General features: G+C 49.9%; 1 protein-coding gene across 5 annotated transcripts in view; it reads right to left on the bottom strand.

Annotated features, from left to right (window-relative positions):
- ZNF609 (zinc finger protein 609) overlaps positions 1-23,122 on the bottom strand; it is a 60,705-nt gene that overhangs the window by 12,972 nt on the left and 24,611 nt on the right. For all 5 annotated transcript variants that reach the window (XM_021554248.2, XM_021554249.2, XM_021554246.2 and 2 more), the window contains exon 3: positions 683-908. In XM_021554248.2, coding sequence (XP_021409923.2) covers positions 683-908 — 226 coding nt within the window. The remainder of the gene's footprint in view (positions 1-682; positions 909-23,122) is intronic.

Below are 23,122 nucleotides of genomic sequence, written 5' to 3'. Positions count from 1 at the left end.
ACATCCCACTCAGGCTAGAGGGAAGGCCAAGTTCCAGCACTTCCCATGGGCCACTGAGCCACCTATTCATCCCTGCATTCCTTGGCAGAGCCCCAAGAGCAACGAAAACCCATCAAAGGACCTGGGAAAGCAAACCAAGCTGTGCATGGATGAGATGAGCTCCAGTGGAAAAAAGATTGGATTGGCTTGGCAAGAGAGCTGAGAGGCTGATCTCCCACTGAGTCGATTTTGAGAGCTCCATTGGGGTTTTTTAATCCAGCAGGAGATTTCTGCTGCCTCCCAGGGTTTGAGTGTTTTTGTGACAGATCTGCGAGTTGCCAAGCAAAAATGAAGTCAACTCTGTTGAATTCCCGTGCTGGCTGGCACGGCCTTTCCCCTGGTACCTCCAGAACAAGTCAGCTCTTGTCGAAGGACAGAGAAATGGCGGCTCAGATTTTTGCCTGCTGTCTGGGCAAAGGGATAACACAACACATGGGGCTGACGCAAGTATTGGCCCATTACTCCCTTTACTGGACTGATTATGGACTGCTCTCACACGGCTCTCCTCTGTCCTGACCCCCCAATTGGTGGCAGGAAAGCCCAGGACATGCCAAAGAACAACACAGCAGGGACATGGGAAGGAAGGGACTGCTGCAACTCCCCCATGATGCTGTCAGAGAGCAAGAAGCTCTGAGACACTCACCGTCCTCCGTCTCCTGCCAGACGATGCCCTCCAGGTTCACGCTGGTCCCAGGCTCGCAGGGGCCCAGGCACTCGGGCTCGGTGGCCAGGGCCACGTCGCAGGTGTTCACCCCCACCGAGCGGGTGCGTACCATGATCTGCTCACACGGCGACGAGATGTCGTTGTTGACGACAGGGACAAGAAGATGCAAGGGCAACACTGCGGGCGTAGAGACCGGAGATTCCATCTGTGGGGAAAAAGAGAAATGTGGTCACCGTCAGGAATACTGTTGGGAACACAGCAAGTATCAACAGACATTCACATTCCTGGAAAACCTCAAGCTCAGGACTGCCACCTTCAGTTCACATCTCACACCCCATCAGAGGACAAGGATCTCACAGAGTTCTGCTGCCCTGGCGTGCCCATACCCATGTAGCCCTGGGGAGCTCTGTAGTAACAGAGATCACACCCAGAACTCCTTGTGCAGGAGATATCAGTGCTCCTGCTTGAAAGAGCTCGTGGCAGGTTCCTTCCCCAACGGCTTCTGTAATCATCCCTGGTGAGGATACCTCTTGGCTATGGCTCAGATGTTAATGCAGTCAATGACTTTGGACCTGATGGCTGACTAGAAGAGCCTCTGCTCAACTGGCAGGACAGGACAAACAAGTAGCAGACTCCTTCCGGCACCCATGAAAACCAACATCCTTCTCCTTCCAGAACTACCCTGTGACCACCTGCAGACACAGGCACTTGGATCATAACCCTCTTCCCTATGCAAGTATCTGCTTCAGAGCCTGATCCAGCCATTGTGCTCTCTCTGCACACAGAAACCAGATCCCACAGCCAGAGCCGGGCTTGGAAAGCCAACAAGCCAACATGCCAAGTGGAAGCTCAGCCAAGCAACCCTGCTGCTGAGAAGCCAAGGTCCTTGGCCGCGATGCCACGCAAGCAGATTACAGCAGTGTCAGGGGGAGGATGGCTGATGGGTTGATTCTGTGGCTGGCCAATGCAAGGTGGAGACCTTCCCATCCTTTGGAGTTCATCAGCCAAGCCAGCACAGCCAGCCACTCGCGCCTTGGCTTGCAAGGACCTGCAGCAGCTCTGGGGTGAGTGGCTCCTCTTCAGCTTAGTCTTCTTCTCTTCACCATTTGTGATCTTTAGACACTGGGCTACCTCAGAAGAGAAGCAGACTGAGGAAACTCATCACATCCAAAGCAAATGCTGACCTGAGTTCCAGTTTCAAGCAGGCAAAGATTCCTCTAGAGCACCCAGTTCTACTCCCAGACCCTCTAAAACTCTGCTGAGGGAAAACAATAGACCTGAAGAGCCCAAGTTTGTGGTTACCAAGTGTGGACATGGGCACCAACCTTGCTGCTGACTCCCTTCCTGGTCCTGACCAGCTGTCAAATTTGCCTGCTCCCTCTCCTGCTCACACATCTCCATCCTTCAAGCACGGGAAACAACTCCAGGAAAACCTTGCACATCCAACCTAGCCTGCCCCACCCAATAGGGTGCCCACAACTACAGCAAGTGCCTGGAGCATCCCACCTCCCCACCAACTCCTGACCCACAGATTCTTTCCACATCCCTGATGACACAAATCTCTAGGCAGAGGAGCAGAGAGGAGGATATCACATCCTGGCTCTGACAGGGCAAATAGATTTGCCCTTCCAGAAGAACACAAAGCACTTTCTGTCTGCAGCCCTCTCCTTGTCCTGCATCCATCCTCTCTCTAGATGGTTCATCAGAGCAACATGCAGCCCACCTGGCACTAAAGATGGCCTAGAGGTCTCAAACAACAGCAGCTGGACCCCACAGTCCCCTCCCCAGCAGCACAGCTTGTCATCCACAACCACCTCCAATCTCCCAGCAACAGAACCAGCTCTCCCCAAGGAACCCATCTCCAGACCACCCACCTCCAAGGCTGCCACAGGGCCAGTGGCCCAACTGCACCCCATGGGACTCAAGAAGACTGATTTTGGCATAAAACCACCTCAGAAGGCTGCCAGAGGAGCTTCCAGAAGACTCCCACAGGAAAATCACCCCCCAGAACACAGCAACGTCATCAGCAGATCCAGGGCAAGATGCTCCAAGGAAGCATGAAGCTTCTTTGAAGGGACTCCTCAATGCCACATTCTGCAAACCACAAGTCAGTCTCCAGCAAAGGAAGAGCCAGGGAAGAACCAGGCAGGGCTGCCTGGCTTGGGTGGGCAGCAGGAAGAGCCCAGGGAGTGGCAGGGATCACTCGCCCCCATTTCCCGGGGAGCGGTGGCTGTGTGTGCACATTGGAGACCTGCTGAGACCGTTCAGCTTCCTTCCACTCTGCAACAGAAACCACAGCGCAGCTCAGGAGCGTTTAATTACAGTTCCAGCTCTGCTAATTATCGCCCGGTCACATTCGTAATCTGCATTATGCCATGGTGCATAATAAGCAGCTCACTGAGATCTCTAATAAGCAAGGCGGCTTGATGGGATTTCATATCTCACCCTGCTCTGTAATAAACAGCCTCTTTCAGCAGCCGTGGGGAGACAAGGCGGCTCTCCTGCTCCCTTGCCTGAAGCTCCAGAGCAAAATAAAAGGGTTCAGGATGGTTCTTCAAGGGTGAGGGCAGGAGCAGAGGTTCCCCACTGGGACACAACCAAAAAAAGCTGAAAGCCATGCTGGAGGAAGAGACATATGGATCAATCCCTGAAATTCACCTCCCCCTCTACGTGTGCCTTATCTCCCCTTGTCATAATCTTTTCACCGTCCTGCTTTCTGAGCAAGGTCAGGAGATGCAGGATGGCTGGGAGAGCCCTACTACCATGGGGCAGCTCCTCTGGCTCTTCCCCTCAGAGGGAGAGAAGGAGTCTGGGGCAATGCTGGCCTGGGGGTGGTGGACAGCACTCACACCCCATGGCAGTGAATTTCACATCACCTCCAGGGCTGTGCTAGCTGAGATCCCTGGCTCCAAAAATGAGCCTTGAACCTTCTGGCTACCCCCCCATACCACTTTTGGGCCGTAAATACCCCTTGCAGAAATAAAATATATTTCTCTTTCCATGCTGGGTAGGCTCTAACATTAAATACTGGCTGCACTCTAATAACTGCTGGAGGAACCTGGTGTGTCTGCAGCCACCCCTGTGGGAGTTACGTGGGGTGAAGCTTCTGTGTGCCAGCGCTGGCCATCCGTGTCCGCCCGCCGCTGCCTCCTGTAATGAAAGCCCTTTGTGTTGCTGGCGGAGGCTTTCCCATCACGAGGAACGTGCTTTCACCACTGCCGAGGACAGAAGTGGAACGGAGCCAAGCCTGGGCGGCAGCGGCCAGCACAGCCTCTGCTCACCGTGGGGAAAGCAAATCCACCGAGACTCCAGAGTGATGCCAATGGCGCCATGGGATGCCAGGCTCTGGGGGATAATTAAAACCTACCCCTCGTTACAGCCCCCCAGGAAGGTGGAACGGGGTGCCACATGAAGGGAAGTACAGCAGTGGGTGCTGGCATGGAGAGATGCACACGGAGCAGTTCCTGCCATCTTAGCAGCACTGGTTCCTCAGCATCAGCTGCCCTCAAGGGGACATCACAGCAGCAATTATTAATGAGAGAGTGAGAAGAGGGCAAACAAGAAATGAAACACCCCACTGGTTTTAATGCCACTCCCTGGACCATACAGACCACCCATTCATATTTATGAGAATTTTGGTTTGTCCCCAGTAATAAATGTCAGGCAAGGAAAATGCATTTTGGAGTAATAAAAGCCAAAAGCAAAAAACCCCAAGAAGAGCAACTATCAAAGATATCTGTGGTGCATTTCCAAGGGCAGAGAGGGTACAAAGGTGTAAGGCACCCCCAGATCTGCACCCCATCTGTCAGGCAGAACTCAGGGTGAGACCACCAAAGCATCTGGCATGGTTCTAGGCTCCAGTGTACCCCCACATGAAGAAAGTATGCAGCACATGTACCATTTTTCTCACCTACAAGGTCCTTTCACTCCTGCAGACACAGACACAAGAACAGCCAAGAGGGAGCCTTTTTACTAGTCACAAACTCATGACTGTGTGAGTATCAGGAGACAGAACATGGACTAAAGGTGCTCCACCACAGGAGCATTTCTCTCAACACATCCCATGTCACCAATCAATTCAACTCAACCTCTGGGAGCTTTGATGTTCTCACTCCTGCTCTGGTCTGTCACTACATGCCCCACAGCTTTGTTTTTTCAGAGTATGAGCTGGGAACGTTAGCTTCCAGCTCCTTGGTGAGAAGGAGCTTCTCCAGGGAGAAGATCCACCCAGGTGACAAGCATCTTCAGTGGGCATCTCTAGACCCCAAAACCACAGAACCACTGTGCCTTTTCCCCTCGCTGACCTTGGAAGGAATTTCAGAGTCTTCTCCAACGTGACCCCCAAAGCCAGGTATGCAGAGCCTGAAGACAAAATCCCTTTGTTGGCTCTACTGCCCACTATGTCTATGATTCCATCTTAAATCCACCTGCAAGCAGAGCTCCCAGTCACATCCCCCAACAACATCCCAACACACTGGAGGTACTTAACCCCACGCCACATGCAACAGGCTCCAGAAGATCCCCTCCCCAAACAGTGCAGGTGCCCCTTAACACTGACTGTTGGCTGGCTGGATTTCTCCAGCAAGAAAGCAGCCAACAAGAGCTTCCAAAAAACACCCACGGGCAGGGAAATAATGGTGGCACAAGCGTCAGGTCCAAGGATGGAGCCAGGAGTGTGGTCTGGGGCACTGATCTCAATGCTGTTGCCCACTGCTCTTCCCTCTTGCTATAGCAGGAAGTTGAGGTCGCTGACATCAAGATGTGAAAAAAGAATTCTGCTCTAGACAAAAGTCTCCCTTCCCTGGATAAACACAAGCTCAAATAAACAAAGCCAGTTATTTCTACAGGCCACAGGAATACTTGGGGAATATATTCCTTAGCTGGCAAATCTGAGCCCACAGGGCAACAGGGCAGTTGCTCCAAGAAAAAGGGATTGACATTTGCAACAGCCTCCTGTTACCAAGAAGCAGTAAATGCCAGAAGGAAGGATTAATGCTTCCATGTGCTTCCATCTGTGCAGAACGGAGTGGGCTCAGCATCACACTCCCTGAGTTCACTCCCCAGAGAGGACAAGCGAGCGTGGGACCTCCTGGCCAGCACCACCACCAAAGAGCCAGGCAATTCAGATGGGAAGTAAGGAGTTTTAAGGAGCAGAGGTCCCAGTTTTCCAGCTCCAGGGAAATTAGCATCCCCCTAAAAACATGCCAAGAGAGGCCAATTCCCCACCACTCTCCTTCACTTGCTCCCAGTGCTCATAACCCTCTGCTTCCACCCGTCAGATTTGGGATTCATGGCATCTCCCAGCTGTGCGGCTGTTGATGCCAAGCTGTAATGGGAATGCTCTACCTACAAAAGGTGCCTCCGTGTCCTTTCCTGGCCATGCCAAGCACCTGTGCTCCAGCTTTGAGATCCAGGAGGGGGTTTGCCTCCATCCATCCAAACACCTGGCTACAAATCCCTGCAGAACGGCCAGAGCAGATGGTGGACAAAAGGATGGCACAATGCAGCACAATGCTGGGGTTGGCTGCACATTCCCAGCTCAGACTCATTTTTATCTGGGTACTTTGGGGCAGACCTGGCTGAGGAAGTCTGTTCTGGCCATAGGTGAGTGGGCCACAGGAACCAAAACCTGGAAGAGGATTACCTGCATAAAGCTCACATTCCCCACTAGCACCACCAAAACCAGACCCAGACATACCAGTTAATGGGAATATTGGGGTGAGACATCCCACCCAGTGACACTGGAGGTACAACCTCCCACCATGGCAGTGATAGGGGACCGATCCAAATATCCAGCTGATGCAGACAGCTGGATGCTATCAACCTCAGCCACACTGCTGGAGAAATGCAAATACAGCCCAGCATGACTTACGACGAGCCGCTTTCTCTCTGCAGAGGAGAGGGGAATAAAATCGCTGTTTGAACACAGCCTGTCTTATCTCAGTGCTTGCAGCGTTTTGAGATCAAGAGGAGGCAGACACCGCAGAGGCATAGTCTTGCATATTACTGTGTCTTCAATAAAGCCAGGAATAGTATCCAAGGCAGACGTGCTGGCACCAAGTCACCTGCTCCAACCACTTACAAGACTATCAGATCTGCTCCTGGAAGGGAAAAAAAGGTGTCTCCAACAGGAGAGAGGTAGTGAAGAGCAGTGATGAAAGGGGACAGGTGACATAAGTGAGAGACATGGGAAAGAAATCCAAGCTGGGACCTCTGTGCATCAGTCCCAGCACATGTCACTGGGTCTCCATTCAGCCATCATCAACCACTGATATCCCACAGATGGGCCATGGGTCTCCTCATTTATTGAATTAAAATGCGAAGCAGCTCAGTTGATGGGAGAAAAGGGAAAGATCCCATGTGGGAAAGCAATGGAGATGCATCTGGGTCATGGGAAAGCAGAGATGATTAGAAACATAGAGCCTGACCACGGATGGCTACAAGCATCCTTCACAATGACCAACCCAGCCTCCAGCCCCTTCTTCAGCACTGCTGCTGCCATGGTCACCAGTCAGCCTGACCTCTGGCAGTGCTGCCTGAGCAGGAAAGCTCTGATGACAGCAAGTGACTTCCCACTGGGAACCCAGGTCTCCCACCACACCCCACAACCTGCACCCACCCTTCTGTCAACACAGCCAACCATAGGTGGTTGGCTTCTCATATTGCTACTTCCTGCATCTCCATCCTCCAGCATCCCCTGCACTGCTGACACCAGCCATGTCTCCTGCAAATCAAGTTTCTATGTGGAAGAATCACTGTAAGGGGAAGTCTTGCTTTTGCTTATTTTCTTTCCACCAAAATAACTAGGCAGCTGCACCCGAGGATCTGAGCAGTGCTCAATAGCTGCCATTAACAGCACTTGCTGACCAGCACATTTAAGCAGGCAAAGGAGAACATAAAAGGTTTCACAGCGCCTCAGTGCATCAATCTCCTGGAAGGAGGATACAAATCTATGAGACCTTTCACAAACCACTGGCAGCTCCAGCCACTGTTAAGAGCCATCTCATAACCACCAGTTCCACAAACCTGGCCAAAGGACACAAACCTGGCCAAATGAAACCTGAATCTGCAAGGCAGGCATGAGAAATTAGATGAAAAAACAGGATTTTTGTGGCAAGTGGCTTTAACTTGTTTACAGGGTCTGCCTTGTGCTACATAGCACACTGGCCAGCATCCTGAGCACCAAACACAGGCCCCACCACCCTAGGGATGGTGGCCTAGGGATGAAAAACATATTGCAGAGCTTGGAATCTCCATTCCAACAGCTCAAGAGGTAAGTCTGGTTCCTGGAGACAGCAAGACCACAAAAGTTACCAACAAACCTTGGCAAGGAGCACCAATCAAGCACTGCAAGCCAAAGTTGACACTTGGTAGGTCAGGGCTGAGCACAAGAAGCTGGCACAGCAGCTCAGCTCTCTGTTAGGCAATAACACGGCTCCACCTGCCTGCCTCAACTTTTCCTTCAGTTTTTTCACCCATTTTTTCCTCTGCCTCAGGCTCACAAATCTAAACCCCTAAAACACGGACAATGTGGCTGCTAGACCTCCAGAAATTCAAGTCAGGGCATAGCCACGTGTGCACACACACCCACAACCCTACATGCAAACTCAGAGCATTAATAATTCAATTACTTTTAATTAATGCTTATCCAGTCACAAAGTCCTTACCTTTGAAAAGCTGCAGTACACAGGAATCAGTCAGAAGGGAGACAGCTCAGGATTTACAAATCATTTCAGTACAAAATTGGATTCTTGTAAATGTAGAAGGAAGAAGATGGATCCAAGCCTTGAAGTAAAAATTACCTGGGCTCAGACCTATCTCATCTAGGATGGGTTCCTCTGCTTGCTCAGTGCACAGTCCAGGGACCAGCTTTGTCCACATCCATCCCAATAGCCAGTGCTCACTTCCAGGTGAGAATGGACAAAGCCACCACGACCATTCTGTCACTATGAACCATGGTACACAACACAACCAGGTGCACAGATGTGGTTTTATTACACCACTAAGAAACCAACTTTTGCCCTCATAAAGCACAAGAGATGATGTGGTAAAAGGCCCTGGTGTTTTCAGAGCAGAGCTGAGAAAGAAGAGATGGAGTGTGGGATAAAAGACGGGCTTTGTTTGGGGGTGTTTTGATCAACCAAGCTGTGAATGTGGTGTGGGGACAGCTGCACCTTCCACAATAGCCAAAGCTACGGCATTGGGTTGTGCCTTCAAGGCCTCAAAGAGGGCCAAAAGCAAGTCCCACTCACATTCAGAATCCCTGTGCAAGAAAACTGGGGGAATATGGACTTACAGACATACATAAAACAGACAAGCACCACCCCAAGGTGATCCTTTCAGTGACCTAGAGGGGATCATCTCCAAGATGCCATCTTAATATCCCAGAATGGTTTGGCTTGGAAGGGACCTTAAAACTTATCTCATTCCATCCCCCTGCGTGGGCAGGGACACCTTTCACTAGTCCATTCATGACAGAAAAGGACACAAGAGACAAACTGAAGGAAGTTCAAAGAAGAGGCACAAAAATAACAGGCTGAGGGGATTGGTTTGGAAGAGGAGATTAGAAGAGCTAAATATGGATAGCTTGGTTCAGTGACAGCTATGTGGGGACACAGCCATAATCTACAAATACATGGGGGATGAAAACATCAAAGGAGAGAGAGGAATTACGCAGAGGATGATGCAGAGGAGCAAGGAGGAAATGGGATGAATCAATGAGAGGAACGTTTAAGACAGACATTGGCCACAGCTTTCTGGCAGGGAAATTGTTCCTAAGTATACCAGTATTTTCCAAGTGAGAAAATCCTTCATCCTTCCATTGCACTGCCCTTCTTCCTTTCCTACAACTCTCCATTAATATCATACAACATACATCACTCCCCACAGCACCCCCTAAAAGCTGCTGGCACCCGAGACCCACCCTGTGCCAGGTTCTGAATCCCCAACAAGTCACATTCAAGGTCTTCCCAACACACGGCAGCAGCCCTTCTCCTTTTAGAGAGCCAACATCCAGCAGCTTTGGAACTGCCCAAGTTCAGATTAGATTTTCCAGGTTTTGGCAGGGTTTTACTTAAATTTTGGCAGAGTTATCTTTTCTTGATGTTCTTCCACACTGCAACCACGACAACAAGCATCTCTGATGGGGGAGCAGCTCCAGCTCTATGGTCCACCTCCATGGCTGGACCAGAAGGTTCATGGCCAAGCAGGTAAGAAAAAAGTCCTTCTCTTATCACATTTATCTCCCAACAAATGACAGTGGCAAGATGGACAAGATGGAACATTTTCTAAGCAGTTCTCCTGCACAATAAGCTGTCTGCCCATGGCTACAAACAGCATTTGGTCCGAAAGTTGCTGTGGATTGTGGACAAGAAGCCAAGCCAGGTGCACAGGGCTCACACCTGTAAAATTTCTTTGGGGAAGGGGTGGGAGGGAAGGAGACAACTCTCAGCCCCTGCAAAGCAGGGTGCACCTCCTGAGGCACCCACACAGTTCCTGGAGGAGGTCTAGCACAGGGAGGATACCAGAGTACCACAGCTGTGACCTTGCTTTGGTGGCACCATGAGAAGCATCATGTCCAGACCACGGGGTACATGTAGCTATGGACTGGGTGAAAAAGAGGCAAATCCATTCATTGGATGCTTCTCCCAGAGACTTTCCATCACATCCCACATACACCACCAACACCAAAGCATTTTTACACATGGGTTGTAGCCAGGTATTGGCAGCTCCTGGAGAGGCTCAATTCCAGGTTGAGACACACATATTTCAGATGCAACAAGCAGCAAAGTCTAGGATGAGTTTCAGATCTATTTATCCCTCAGGCAAAAGGAGACATCTTCCTTCCATCTATTTAATATTAAAAACCTGCTTTGGTATGATGTGCACGTCCCAGCCCCTGCAGGCTGCACGTTTAGGAAGCCGCCCACTTGGCTCTCATCTCCTCTTCTTTGTAGGTTTTGCTCCAGTTGCCAGGAGAGATCCTGGTGCTTTCCAGACACAAAGCCAGCTCTGTTCCATGGCCTGATGGGGAGGTTACAAGAAAAGAGAGAGCAAGAAATGAGCCCAATCACATGACACACAAGAATGTGGGTGAGGAAGATGGTGTCACCACATGTGTCTCATACCAGTGACCACAGAGAGGGGACTGGTGTCTGGAATGTGCCTCTGTCTCCCAGCACACAAGATGGAAACCTCAGGCTAACACGGGAATGACAAATGTGCTGTGTCCCACGACTGCATCACCCCCACTCCCCAAACCCGTTTTCCAGCAAGTTCTTCCAATAATACTATTTTTAAAACAGCACAATTCAATATTCCTGTTCTGTCCGATAAATGCTGGGCTCACCCCAACACTTCAATCAACAGTTTGCACCCATGTCCATCAGCTCCCATCAGGAACATGCAGGAATTGGTGCCTGCAGAACACAGCAAATTCCACAGGAAGTTTTTTAAAGCCAATTCCCAAAGTTTTATTAATTATTGAAATCAAGATGCTGCCTCACTATCCCTGCACAGAAGAGTGCCTGGGCACCGACCCTAAAGCAGCAAAACGTGCTCATATTGCCATGAAATCTCTAGCTGAGCTGCAAGAGGAGCAGGAACAAGTTTTCTACATGAACCCACAGGGTCCCATCACCTTGCTCTCACTCCAGACTTTAATTCCAGCCTCAAGGATAAAAAGCAGTTTTCCTGTCTTTGGCTCAAATGCCTCCTGGTGCCTCTGTTCTGATCACAGAATCACAGACTGGTTTGTGCTAGAAGTAATCTTAAAGCTCATCTAGATCCAAGCCCCCCACTGCGGGCAGGGACATTTGCCAGGAGGAGGCAGAGCCGATGCTCCCGTGGGAGCCAATGCCTGGCTGCTGGACACAGCTGGGCTGTGATGCCTGAAGGTCTCACCTGGCAGGTTTTGTGCTGACGACCAGCAGCCGCCAGCGGTCGAGCAGCAAGGCTGGGGAGGATCGATCGCTCCCTGCAGGGAAGCTGAGCAGTGGGGGAGAAGAGGAGCTGAGCCAGAGCAAGGCTGAGTGTAACTCATCACCTGCAGGCCACCTACAGCCAGGGAGCAGCGGAGCCACAGTGGGGCTTTCACTACATCTCAGAGAGCAGAGAGAGCTTCGTGATTCGCATCACAGGACTGCCGCTCGCAGCCATGCTCCTCCTTGAGAGTACTCCACATAAAAATAGAAAAATAGCTTCAAGTAGCTGCTTCATCAGCTCCCCATACCAAGGGGAAGAGCTTGCATTGAAATCCAAATCAGCCTCCACCAAACAGGGATGGATGCTGACACCACCCATGGCTGAAGCTTTCCGCTAGTCCAATTAAGCTCCAGGAAGGTTTTTAGCTTCTAACCTCGCATTCCTCAGGCTATATGCAGGGATACCCATGGGTCACCAAATTCCATCTAACGAGAAATTGTTCCCCTTTGCCATAAAACAGTAAAATGAGAGCAAAACTGTCACCACTGAAAAAACACCATCCAATGCCACCTTCCACTCAGCAGCACCTTAGACAGCATATAGACATGTCAAAATGAGATGTCAGGGGCTGGTGGACACACAGACCAGAGAGTAGCAGCGCCAAGTTTATATTCAATCAACACTGTATTTTTAGCTGGCATCCCTAAAATATGGCAAAGATACTGCTGGAGTTAGATCCCTCAAAAGCAAGCCCAGATCTTCATAAATTTCATTTCTTGCCCTGCCATAATTTCTTTGATTCTTCAAATCACCAGCCAGCTATGACAAAACAATCCTAATGGCATGAGGAAGAGTGGAATAATAATAAATAAGTGAGTTTTAGCCCCAAGGATGCAATGCTCAAGTACTGGGGTTTGCTGGCCACCGCAGACCCGAACCTGGCCACACATCATTAAAATTCAACTGCTCCCCTGGAGGCCAGAGACCATGGTGCCCTCAGCTCAAACAGGCAACCCATGGAGGATAACACAAGTCCTGTTTGGAAAGACAGAACAGAGTCATAAATCAGAGCCTGGAAGGTTTTTATGCCCAGCAAGTGGGGCACAAATAGAGGGCAGGAACGGGAAGGGATCAGGGAGCTCCATATCTCCTCTCCAGGGCTCTCCATGCCCAATGGTTGGCTTTGAGGGATGATAAAAGAGTAATTTTGACAAAAAAAAAAAACAAACACCAAAAACTAAAAAAAAAAAAAAAACCAACAACAACAAACAAAAATACAAAGTCATGGTAAGCAGGACAAGCAGGATACCAGAATTCCACCCCCCAGGAATGCCACTTGCTCAGTGTCATGATCTAATGGAACCCTGTAAGAGATGATTCCTCATTACCAGTGGGACAGCCTTCCAGAGCCTACTCTGGAAGTTCCAGAACCCCCGCAATAGTTGTCCAACAGCTTCTGATACCTCTACTCCAGCCTGAAGCAGCCAAAATGCATTTCTGTCTGTAATAAATCCATATGACCTTTAATCACACCGTCTCTCTTGAAAACACAAAGGCAGCATGCCCATACACATCCTCTACTCCCGCTCATACCTGAGGAAAAAGAGCAACAGCTTTTTATCGATAATAATCACAGCAGATGTTGTTTGGACAGAGGGAGAAGGTTCCCATCGTGCCAACCAGCAGGATGGTCAGGACATGTTAATAACCTGCTGGTCTGCAGGTCGGGGCTAAGAAAGCAGGCACTGGACAGGGAGAACCAGGCCTTTGTGCAGCTCTGCAACACCTGGGAGCAGGCAGGAATGTATGAAGGCAAGAGATTGGATGGACAGATGCATGGGTGGATGGAGGATGAATGGATGCAACCCCTGTGCTTAGAGTGGTGTTGACAGCAAAAGTCCTCCTTGCTCGCCCTTACCATCATTTAGAATCTCTGCCCACATCTGACCTGATGCTGGCTTTTGCCAAGCCAAAGCAGGTGACTGGTGCCTGTCTGAACACCACACAGGTCTTCTCTACAGCAGAGACCATGGCAATGTCTCCTAAACACCACATAGCTCATGTGGGGATAACCAAAGAGCTTCCCAAGGGCCTCTAAGAGGCTGCTGGTAAAGGAGAGGGGCACGGCTGAAATGGCAGATCCCAGAGATGCTTCTTGCCATGGAGACTAAAAACCAAACACTGGCATTTGAAGGGCAATGTCTCAGAGAAGGAAGTTGATGACTGAAGCCTGAGAAAAGCTGCATGGGCACTAGGAAAGGTCCTGGGGCTGGGAGGGGCTCAATGGAATTAAAGAGTTGAAACTTGGTAAAAAGCCTGGAAATCACTCCTTTCACATGGAGGAACACCAAGAGACAGGAGGAAGAAGGGGACCTGAAGAACATTCCCGGATATGGTAACAGTAGCTAAGCAAATAAGTAACAAATAAGCATGGGAAAAGTCATGGGGACACACCAAACTAAGTGGAGAAGTACTGACATCCCAGAGGAGCAAGTGAAGAGACAGAGCTGGCACGCAGCTGGAGTCATGCTGAGGACACTGCCTTGGGCACTGCTATACAGGCAGGGAGAGATGTGGGAGGCAGCTTGGCAGAGGGAAAAAGCCTTTCTTCATCACATCAGCAACTTCCCTTCCCACCCAGAGCCGAGCAAGTGTCCTCTCTGCCCTCTGTGCTGGCAGTCTCCACAGCTGCCATCCTCAGAGACTGCTGAGCCAGGGTCCTGTTCCTTTAGCTGAGCATCTCCCATCTCCTGGAGCAGGGTGCTGGCAGCAGCGACTTCTCTCTGAGGATACCTTCAGGAATGGGGCATTTGGCACCCCCAAAGGAAGCTTTCACTGCTTCTGTAAAAAGGCTCAGCAGCACAGACCCCCTTCCCAGCATGTGGCTGGTCCCAGGGTAGTTTGGGAATGAGCACAGCAGAGCAGTGGAGACCTGGGTGAGTTTAACCCCCATGAAGCAGAAACCTGATGCATCCCATGACTAAGCACCAGCATTCAAAACCTGGAAAAGCCACCCTATATCACCAATCCTTGGCTTTTAAAGACTCAGGCCATTATCAGTAGGATTGGGCAGGAGTCCTGGTGTGTGTAAGGAGCTGTGCTCCCCAGCACAAGGAACACAGCAAGACAGCAGTTTATCCAAGTTTTCTCTGTCTGAGGAATGGCATTAAAGGGGGTGAGGGGACTGGACAGAAGAGGACACGCCAGAAGGGGACACTGCTCTGCCTCCTTGCCCCGCACAGACACTGATGCTCACCCAGTGACAAGGAGCCATCCCAGAGCCTGCTGCAGATACTGAATTTGCCAAGAAGCTGAAGAGAGGCGCAAGGCACGGGCAGCAGCAGGCAGTGATTTATGGAGCTGACGTGCCTTCCCAGGTCACACATCCATGGGAGCCTCACCTCCTCTGCGGGCCAGCAGCCAGGCTGATTATCTGTCATATGCTACAGGATGCAGCGCCAACAACCGTGCGCAGATCACCCAGCTTGTTTGCAAAAAAATAATACGAATAAATAAAACCCTGTAGGTCCAGGTGACTGGCTTTTGCTCAAGCCCATGCTTGCCGGTGGTAGGTGATCATCCTGCAAGAAAGCATGTAATGCCTGGAGGCTGACCCTCGCTGGAGCTCCTGGAAAGCACAATGGCAGCCAGCAGCAGTGCTCATGGGAGCAGCCCTGCAGCTGCCTGGCATCTGCCTGTGGATCTTCTCCCACCTCAACTCACCCCAAATTCAGCACTAGGGTTTTCGTGGTGTTACAGGCGTCGGGATAGAGTTGGCTGCTCCATGAATCCTGACACTTGTGCAGAGCTAAAAAAGCAGGAAAACAGCCTATGCAAAGAGGCTGCTCACAGGGCTGAGTGCACAAGCCACGTGCCTTTTACAATTAGCCCCTGCTGACAAATGCACTTTTTTTTAAAAAATCAATTTTAAGAAATCAATTTTTCAAAAATTTAGATTTAATATGGTGTTTCCTCCAAATCCCTCTTCCTCTGGCAGACCTGAGGGATAAGCTGAGAACCACCAGCACTCAAGTCACCGAGCTGAATCACAGCAGCCTGAAGGACAGGAGCTTCTGGAGCTGCCGGCAGCCAACACTGCATTAACCTTTTTTTCCCCTTCCTTCTGTTTTATTGAGTAATCCCCAGATGCAGCCACTCGGCAGCAAGATGACATTCAATATTCCTCGAGGAGTCTCAGCGTCTTTCCTCCCTCTGGGATCAACAGTGGAAAAAGGTTTGTGGTTCTTATATGACAGTCCTGTAATGAGAATCCCACAAATTCTAAACTGTATTTCATCAAGAGTTTTAAAGGAAAAAACAAATTTCACAGAAGAGGAACTCAAGACATGGGTTGAGATTTTGAGAAATCAATTTTTTTGTTCTCTTGGATTCTGCCAAATGCCTTTTGAAGGACAGGATATTCAGAGATCCTCCAAAAGAAGATGTACAACACCTGAAGCTCCTAACCTAATCACCAATGAAAATACAGCCCAAAACAGTGACCCAACATTGTGCTTTTACAGGCACAAACAAACACAGAAAAGACAAACAGTCACCTCTGAGAGCAAAACAGCAAAGATGTGAGAGTTTGGATGCAGACAGATGAGCATGACCATAAAAAAGCTTTACTCTTAATTTTTAGCCCATTTTAGCCCCATCAGCTGCCTATCAAGCTCATGAGGCAAGAAACAGGGCTAACACACTCTGTCCCACAGGACAGGCAGCTCCTCAGAGAGGTGAGACTTCATCCACATGGAATCTAAGGAACATATTCTCATCTGTGACTTCAAACCAACTGATACACCTGGACCCCCTCATTAGGTAATCCAGAACCTGAATGTTTTTACATCTCAGATATGTCATGGAAGACCACACACAAACATGAGCCATCCATTGCTCCACAGCCATGGTGAGAAGCCTGCAGTGCCAACCAAAACTGGGACCAGGAAGGACCAGAGGTGATAATCTGGGAATAAAAATGAAACTTTGGGGTTGTGAGCCAGACTCCATCCCAGCCGAGCTTGCGTGCTAGAATTTTAAGAAGGGGGCTGTTTGCTGACAGCTTAAAGGATTTATGGGAAGGATTAACCATGGCTTTGCTGATGAGGGAACCAGTGGCAAACTCGGAGCAATCCCACAAGCATGGGGAGAAGCTGGAAGAGGACAGGGAAAGGGCGGATGAGCCTACAACAGCAAAAACAATAGGGACAGTTTGTTTTGCACAGTGAACTCGACCAGGAGCAGCTCTTCCAGGCATTAGCAACCTTGGTTTGGTGCCACCAAACACAGGACAGCCAGCTCTGGAGTTCCACCTTCACAGCGTTGGATCATTGGGTAACTGGAGGTGTCCAGAAGTCATACAAGTGAGAACATCACAGACCTCAGCCATGAGGAAAGACACCCATAAGAGTGCAGAAGGCCTGGAGGAGAAGGACGTGGTGGTGGGAGTCCTGCTCTGGAGGTGGGGGAGGAGGGAAATCCTGCTGTGAGCAGCAGAAACAAGGAACCACAGATCCTCAGCGCTGGAAAGCTTTGTGCTCTTGCTTAAGAACTCTGTGAACTGTCTACAACTGAATTGGGCTTATACCCAGGTGAAGAACACAGATAAAAAGCAGGAGGCTACAGATCTGCTGCTGACTGCCAAAGGAACATGAACCTGGAGGCGTTTGCTCCAGAAAGCATGGGATGCTGGTTACCAGGAACACACACAGACAAATCAATGCACTTGTCTGGCAAGCTGGAGTCCAGCAACAAGGGCATGTTCCAGCTATGAACAGCTAATCCACCCTCTCAACCCAGTGCAGCTGCTCGGCAAACAAGCACGGTCCCCTTAAGAGGAAGCACAATCAGCCCAGATTTAGCTGGAAGAGGGTGGGGATATCGCTGAGCTCCAAGCCACGGTCTGAACCTTATCTGCTGCTTTAATACCTATCAGTGTTGATACAGATTAAAGGATTAGTCAGGATTACTAAAGGCAACCCCCCTTCGCCCCAGGCAGTGAGGATGGGCATGGGTGCACTGCAATTCCAGTCTTCCCCTGTGACCAGAGCCCTTGGCTGCACCCTTGAAGAGAAGGAGCCTGAGAAATGTCTGATGAGAGGCTCTCTACGAGCGATGGCAGCCACAAAACAGACACAAGGGAGTGAGACTGGGCTCCCTGGGAAGAAAACAAAGACACACCAGCCAGAACTCAAGTGGGAGTCAGGTTTGTTGTCCCTACAGTTGCCTACCAACACAGGAAGCCTTCATGGACGAGCACCACCACCAGAAGACATCATCCCACTGCAATCCACCCATGGCTGTTTATTCCTGCTGTGGTCCAAAGCCCTTTTTTCCTAACAAGAGGCATTTGTGGACTATCAGGAAACTGCCTGGTTAAAACCTGCTTTCGATGTCACTCAGCACAGCTTTTAATTGGATCATGTTCCTGACCCAATTCCCCACATGGTTGCACAAACCCTTGAGCGTCGATGCGGGAAGGGGTGGCCAGGAGCAGGCAGGACACCTCCTGGGGGCTCAGCAAAGCTCCAATGACTGCACTAGGAGGCAGGAAGGTTCCTGTGCCCACATTTAAGCTGAAAACAAACCTGTAAGAAAGCTCTCCATTGAGATCTCCCATCTTCCAAGAGATCATCACCAAATACCAGCTGTATCCAGAGAGCATGGTCCGAAAACCTGGCTGGGCTGAAAGCGGTTCAGGACAATGGCAAGATGATGAGGTGAGTTTAAAAGACCCTTCCAACCCAAACCAGCCTGTGAGTCTATGAAACACTAAGATGGAACCACACCTGGCTCCTCCAGCTTTCTTGCTTCTCGACCAGGAAAACAGCAAGGAATGGCAGAGGCAATGAAGCTGTCAGCAACAAGAAGACAGGCAATGCTGGGGCAAAGGCCTACAGAGAAGGGCATCACTGATCTTAAATGATCACCTGCCAGAGCCAAACTCAGCTTACAGAACCACAAAAAAGTTTGGGTTGGAGGGAACCTTAAAGTTCATCCAGTTCCAAACCCCAGCCATGGGCAGGGTTTCATCCTGCAGTGATTCAGGGATGAAACTCTGGATCAAGTCTCAAGCCCAATGCAGTACCCCTCTCCATCCCCACTCCCCCCAAACCATCTCCTCTGCAGGATGAAGCCCAGGCAGCTGCTTCAGCCATTAGTTTCTTCCCACTAAAATACTACCAGGTTACACATGGCTCAGGAAGGAACATGGAGCCCTGGCCACAAAGAACACACTCAGATAAAAGACTCCTTTCCCCATGTGCAGAGAAGATAAAGTAAGGGAGAAGACCAAAACTTTCACCAAACTGGTCACACTTCGCTCAAAAGCACACACAGTACAATCACCTCACCACACGAAACCAGCTGAAGACTGCAGTGTCAGACATTCAAATGATACTAAAAAAGCCTAACTATGCCGAGATGTTAATTTTGGCCCCATAAAAGCAAGCAGGGTTCCATAAAAGCAAGCTGCACTGGGCATTCGGGGGCCAACAACAGTAAACCTGACACTGGAAGAGCATGCCAGCCCAGTGCCAGGACAGGGTGATTAAAACCTTAGAAATTCTTGGCCCAGATGGAAGAGTGGCTACTTTCAGCCTCATTGGGTCACAAGCCAGCTGGAACCCTTCAGTGAGTCTCCAGAGCCAGGGCCCCCATCCTGCACCATGACCTCAGGCAGGAGCCAGAATGGCTCCCAGCCAGCTTTGATGTGTTCAGCCATCCTGGGAATTTGAGGAGCTCTGCAGGCAGAGACACCAAGGTGGTTTTTGATGATGCTTTCTGATAGTGCTTTCCAGAGTTCCTGTTTCTAGAGCCAAGAGAAATCCCTGAGTAGGAACATTTTGCGCCACCAAAACTACCTCCTCCAAGTTAATATCATAACTGTTTATGCAGGCAAGCCTACTAGGAGTTGGACTTGATGATCCTCGTGGGTTACTTCCAACTCAGGATATTCAATGGGTGATGAATTCCATCACCTGCTCACAGGCCACGGTGTGATTCCCAGGTGGGATACACAAGCCACTAGCCAAAAGCCTCAGAGAAAGTCCTCCTATGAACGTGCTTTTAATAGTGCCTTGTTGACTGTGAATTAACTGACTGACCCAGAGCAGCCAATCCCAGGTCCTTTGGGAGAGGCACGGGGCAACATATGGCCCATAGAAGCGTGTTAAGCTTCCTCCAGCAGCTCTAACTCTGCCCTTTAGGAAGCAGATGGCATCCAAACCATATTTTGCTTCAGGGCCATGCAAGTTTGGAGAACACATGCCACATATACCTACATATCTCATCAAGGAAGAAGTTCAGCTCCCTGTCACTGCACAAGTTGTCAAACAAAGTCACAGCATAAGGACATGTGATTTTTAGGAAAAACACTGCCAGAAGGAGAATGACAAAGGGGGCAGCATTAGGGCTGCTGTGCTTTGCTGAGCTCAGCACCTTGGCAGGTGCTGAGAGCCAAACTACTCCAATGAGGCACCAACTTACTTTCAGATGGATCTTCATACAAAACCTCACGGATTATCTGCATCACACTGCCACCATCACATCCTCAACACCTCAAGTTACACCAGTTATCACCCTCATTACATCAGCTCCTCACAGGAGATGACAACCCATCCATGAGCAATCCATTGTGGGGTGTGAGGAAGATGAATGTGTGCATCAGCAGTGTTCCCATCAATCCAACCACACTGCATGCAGATCTCTCCTCTCAGGGATTCAATCACTGAGCCACAAACTCCCAAAACTTCCCTGACTGCTATTAGATCACCTCAGGCAGCACGTGACAAATTCAAACACTCTTGTGGAAAATTTATAGTCCTCCAAACCCCCAGCAGGAACAACAATCTGGAGCATTTGGGGCTTCCTAGGATGGTTCTTCATGCTCACCCACAAATTGTTTTACAAGACAAAGTCCTGAGAGCGGTATTTAGTCTCAAGCAAAGATTATTTTTGGCAGCTTTATCAGAACAGTTCTCACTCCCTTAATCTCTCCTTGGATGAAAGCACATTTAGGAAAACAGTCCAGATGCTGGAATATCAATAAAACAAAAAGCAGTGGTACAATGCAGTTTTGAAAAGCCCTTTACAAATAAACACAACTTGGGGGGGGTTCTGCTCAGCAATTTCTGGTTTCTGCCAGGCCCACACTCATAAACCAGAACTACATGCTCCCCCCTCCCCAGGAATCAGAAAACAAAAGCTGGTTTGGGTTACCCAGCTGCAGGACACACATGCAAGAACTGCTCTTGCAACTCTCCTGCCCCTAAATGGTCAAGCTACTCATACCACTCCATGGATTTTTAATCAAATATTCCAAAATAACAATTTACAAAAGGACTTACAGCTGAGACAAGAAACTTGGGCTAGGAAGATGTTATGGGAAACTTGCCATTAGCTCTAAGTGAGGATCTGGAGAGCTGATGAAATCTCCCATCACAGCAACAGGTTTGTCCACTCCTCAGACGTCTTAGTTTGAAACCGGACATCATCCACAAGGGCTTTGAACCTCATAACCAATTTCTTACTCCCAACAGCACTCACCAGCAACAGCTCAGCACCACTGAATCACAGACCAGTCTGGGTTGGAAAGGATCTTCAAACTCATCTATTTCCAATCCCCTGCCATGGGTAGGGGCACCTTCCACTAGACCAGGTCGCCCCATCCAACCTGGCCTGGAACATGTCCAGGGATTGATGCAGCCACATCTTCTCTACTAAATATGTGCCAGGGCCTCATCACCCTCACAGGAAACAATTTCTTCCCAATATCCCATTTAACCCTGCCCTCTGGCAGGGGGAAGCCATCCCCCCTTGTCCTCCCACTCTAGGACTTCATCCAAAGTCCCTCTTCAGCTCTCTTGGAGCCCTTTTAGGCAGTTGAAGGGGCTCAGAGGTCTCCCTGGAGCCTTCTCTTCTTTAGGTGAGCACCTCCAGCTCTCCCAGCCTGACTCCAGAGCAGAAGAGCCCCAGCTCTCAGAGCATCTCCATGTTATTCTCTGGACTCACTCCTGAAGGTTCTGATGTTGGACCTCCAGACTGGAGGCATCTTTGCAGGTGGGGCATAACCTGAGTGGGGCAGAGCCTCCTTCCCCTCCACTTGCCAGATAAACTCCTCTGAATGCAGCCCAGGTTGGCTTTCTGGGCTGCAAGCAGACATTGCCAGGTCACATCCAATTTGTCACCCACCAGTATCCCCAGACCCTTCCCCCAGGGCTGTGCTCAATCTATTCTCCACCCAGCCTGTTTTTGTGCTAGGGATGGCACCAGCCCAGAGGTAGGACCTTGTACTTGGCCTTGCTGAACTTCATGAGGTTCACACTGACCCACCTCTCCAGCCTGCCAAGATCAACCTCTTGAAGAAATCCAACCATACCACAAGACTCTCTTGAACTCCAAGGCCACTATTAGTAAAAATTGCACTAACTCCTCCTCCTGAACCATGCTGGCCATCTCCAGCAGGTCTGGGATGACTTTCATCATCCACTCCCAAAGGACTCAGCCTTATTTCCATCTGACAAGTCTCCAGCATACTGAAGAAGGTTTATTTTCCCCCTCCCCTCCCAGCCAGGGAGGGCAGGAATGCTAATGGCATCCCATTAAACGAGCCAGAAGAAACCCAACCCACCTGAGCCAAGGCCCTGTATTTGCCCTTCCCATTCACTGGCAATCTCAGCGTCAAGTGCGGTTGTCAGAAGATTTCTTGGGTTTCCTTAAGTTCTTCTGCCAAGTTCTGATTAAAATTCTCTTAAGTGGTTTTCTCTTTATTCCATTTCCTAGAACTGAGAAGCAAAGCGGACCTGAGAGCAGCTCTGAGTGCTGGAGCTAACAGCCCCCAACACAGCCAAGCCATCTGAATCTCCCACATTGGCTCATTAGGATCAATAGGAAATTGAAAGCAATGCTCCTTCCATCTCCCATATCAGACCATAAGGTCCCAGAGGAGATTGGGTTTTAATGGCCTCACTCACTGGCAGGAGGCTGGGATTGCTCAGCTGACAGGGACTGCTGAGGCACCCCACTAGGTGCTGCTTCAGTGTCACGTTTGAAACAGGTCAACCAGGAAGGAACGTTCCCAAAGGCTTTTGGGCAACACACAACAGTGGAGCAGTGGTAAGGAGTAAAGCACTGCACTGTAACACATCTCCAAACCCAAAACCATTACATTTATTCCAGTCTCTCACCCCTACTCGACATGCTCTGGTTTGTGATGGTGACTTCAAAAGAGAAGGTAACCTCCCATCGCAGGCTCCTTTTGCTACTGGCTTGAGATTTGCACCAAGCTGGATCCCCTCTTTGCCCAGAAAAATCTGCCTGCTTTGGTGGCCTGGAGGATCATTGGTTTCTTGCCCAGAAACAGGCACCTGCAAGTCTACTCACTTGTTCCTGTGGCCGAAGGCTGGAGGCCATCAGGTCACCATGAAGATGGCTCCATCCTCCCAGCCAAGAGCTGAGCAGAGCTCCTTCCCTGTCAAAAGGCAGATGCATTTGGTC

The sequence above is a fragment of the Lonchura striata genome, chromosome 11 (assembly GCF_046129695.1).
Source record: "Lonchura striata isolate bLonStr1 chromosome 11, bLonStr1.mat, whole genome shotgun sequence".
In the NCBI taxonomy this organism is placed as follows: Eukaryota; Metazoa; Chordata; class Aves; order Passeriformes; family Estrildidae; genus Lonchura; species Lonchura striata.
The sequence above is the reverse complement of the archived record's forward strand: the minus strand, read 5'-3'. Positions and strand labels throughout refer to the sequence as shown.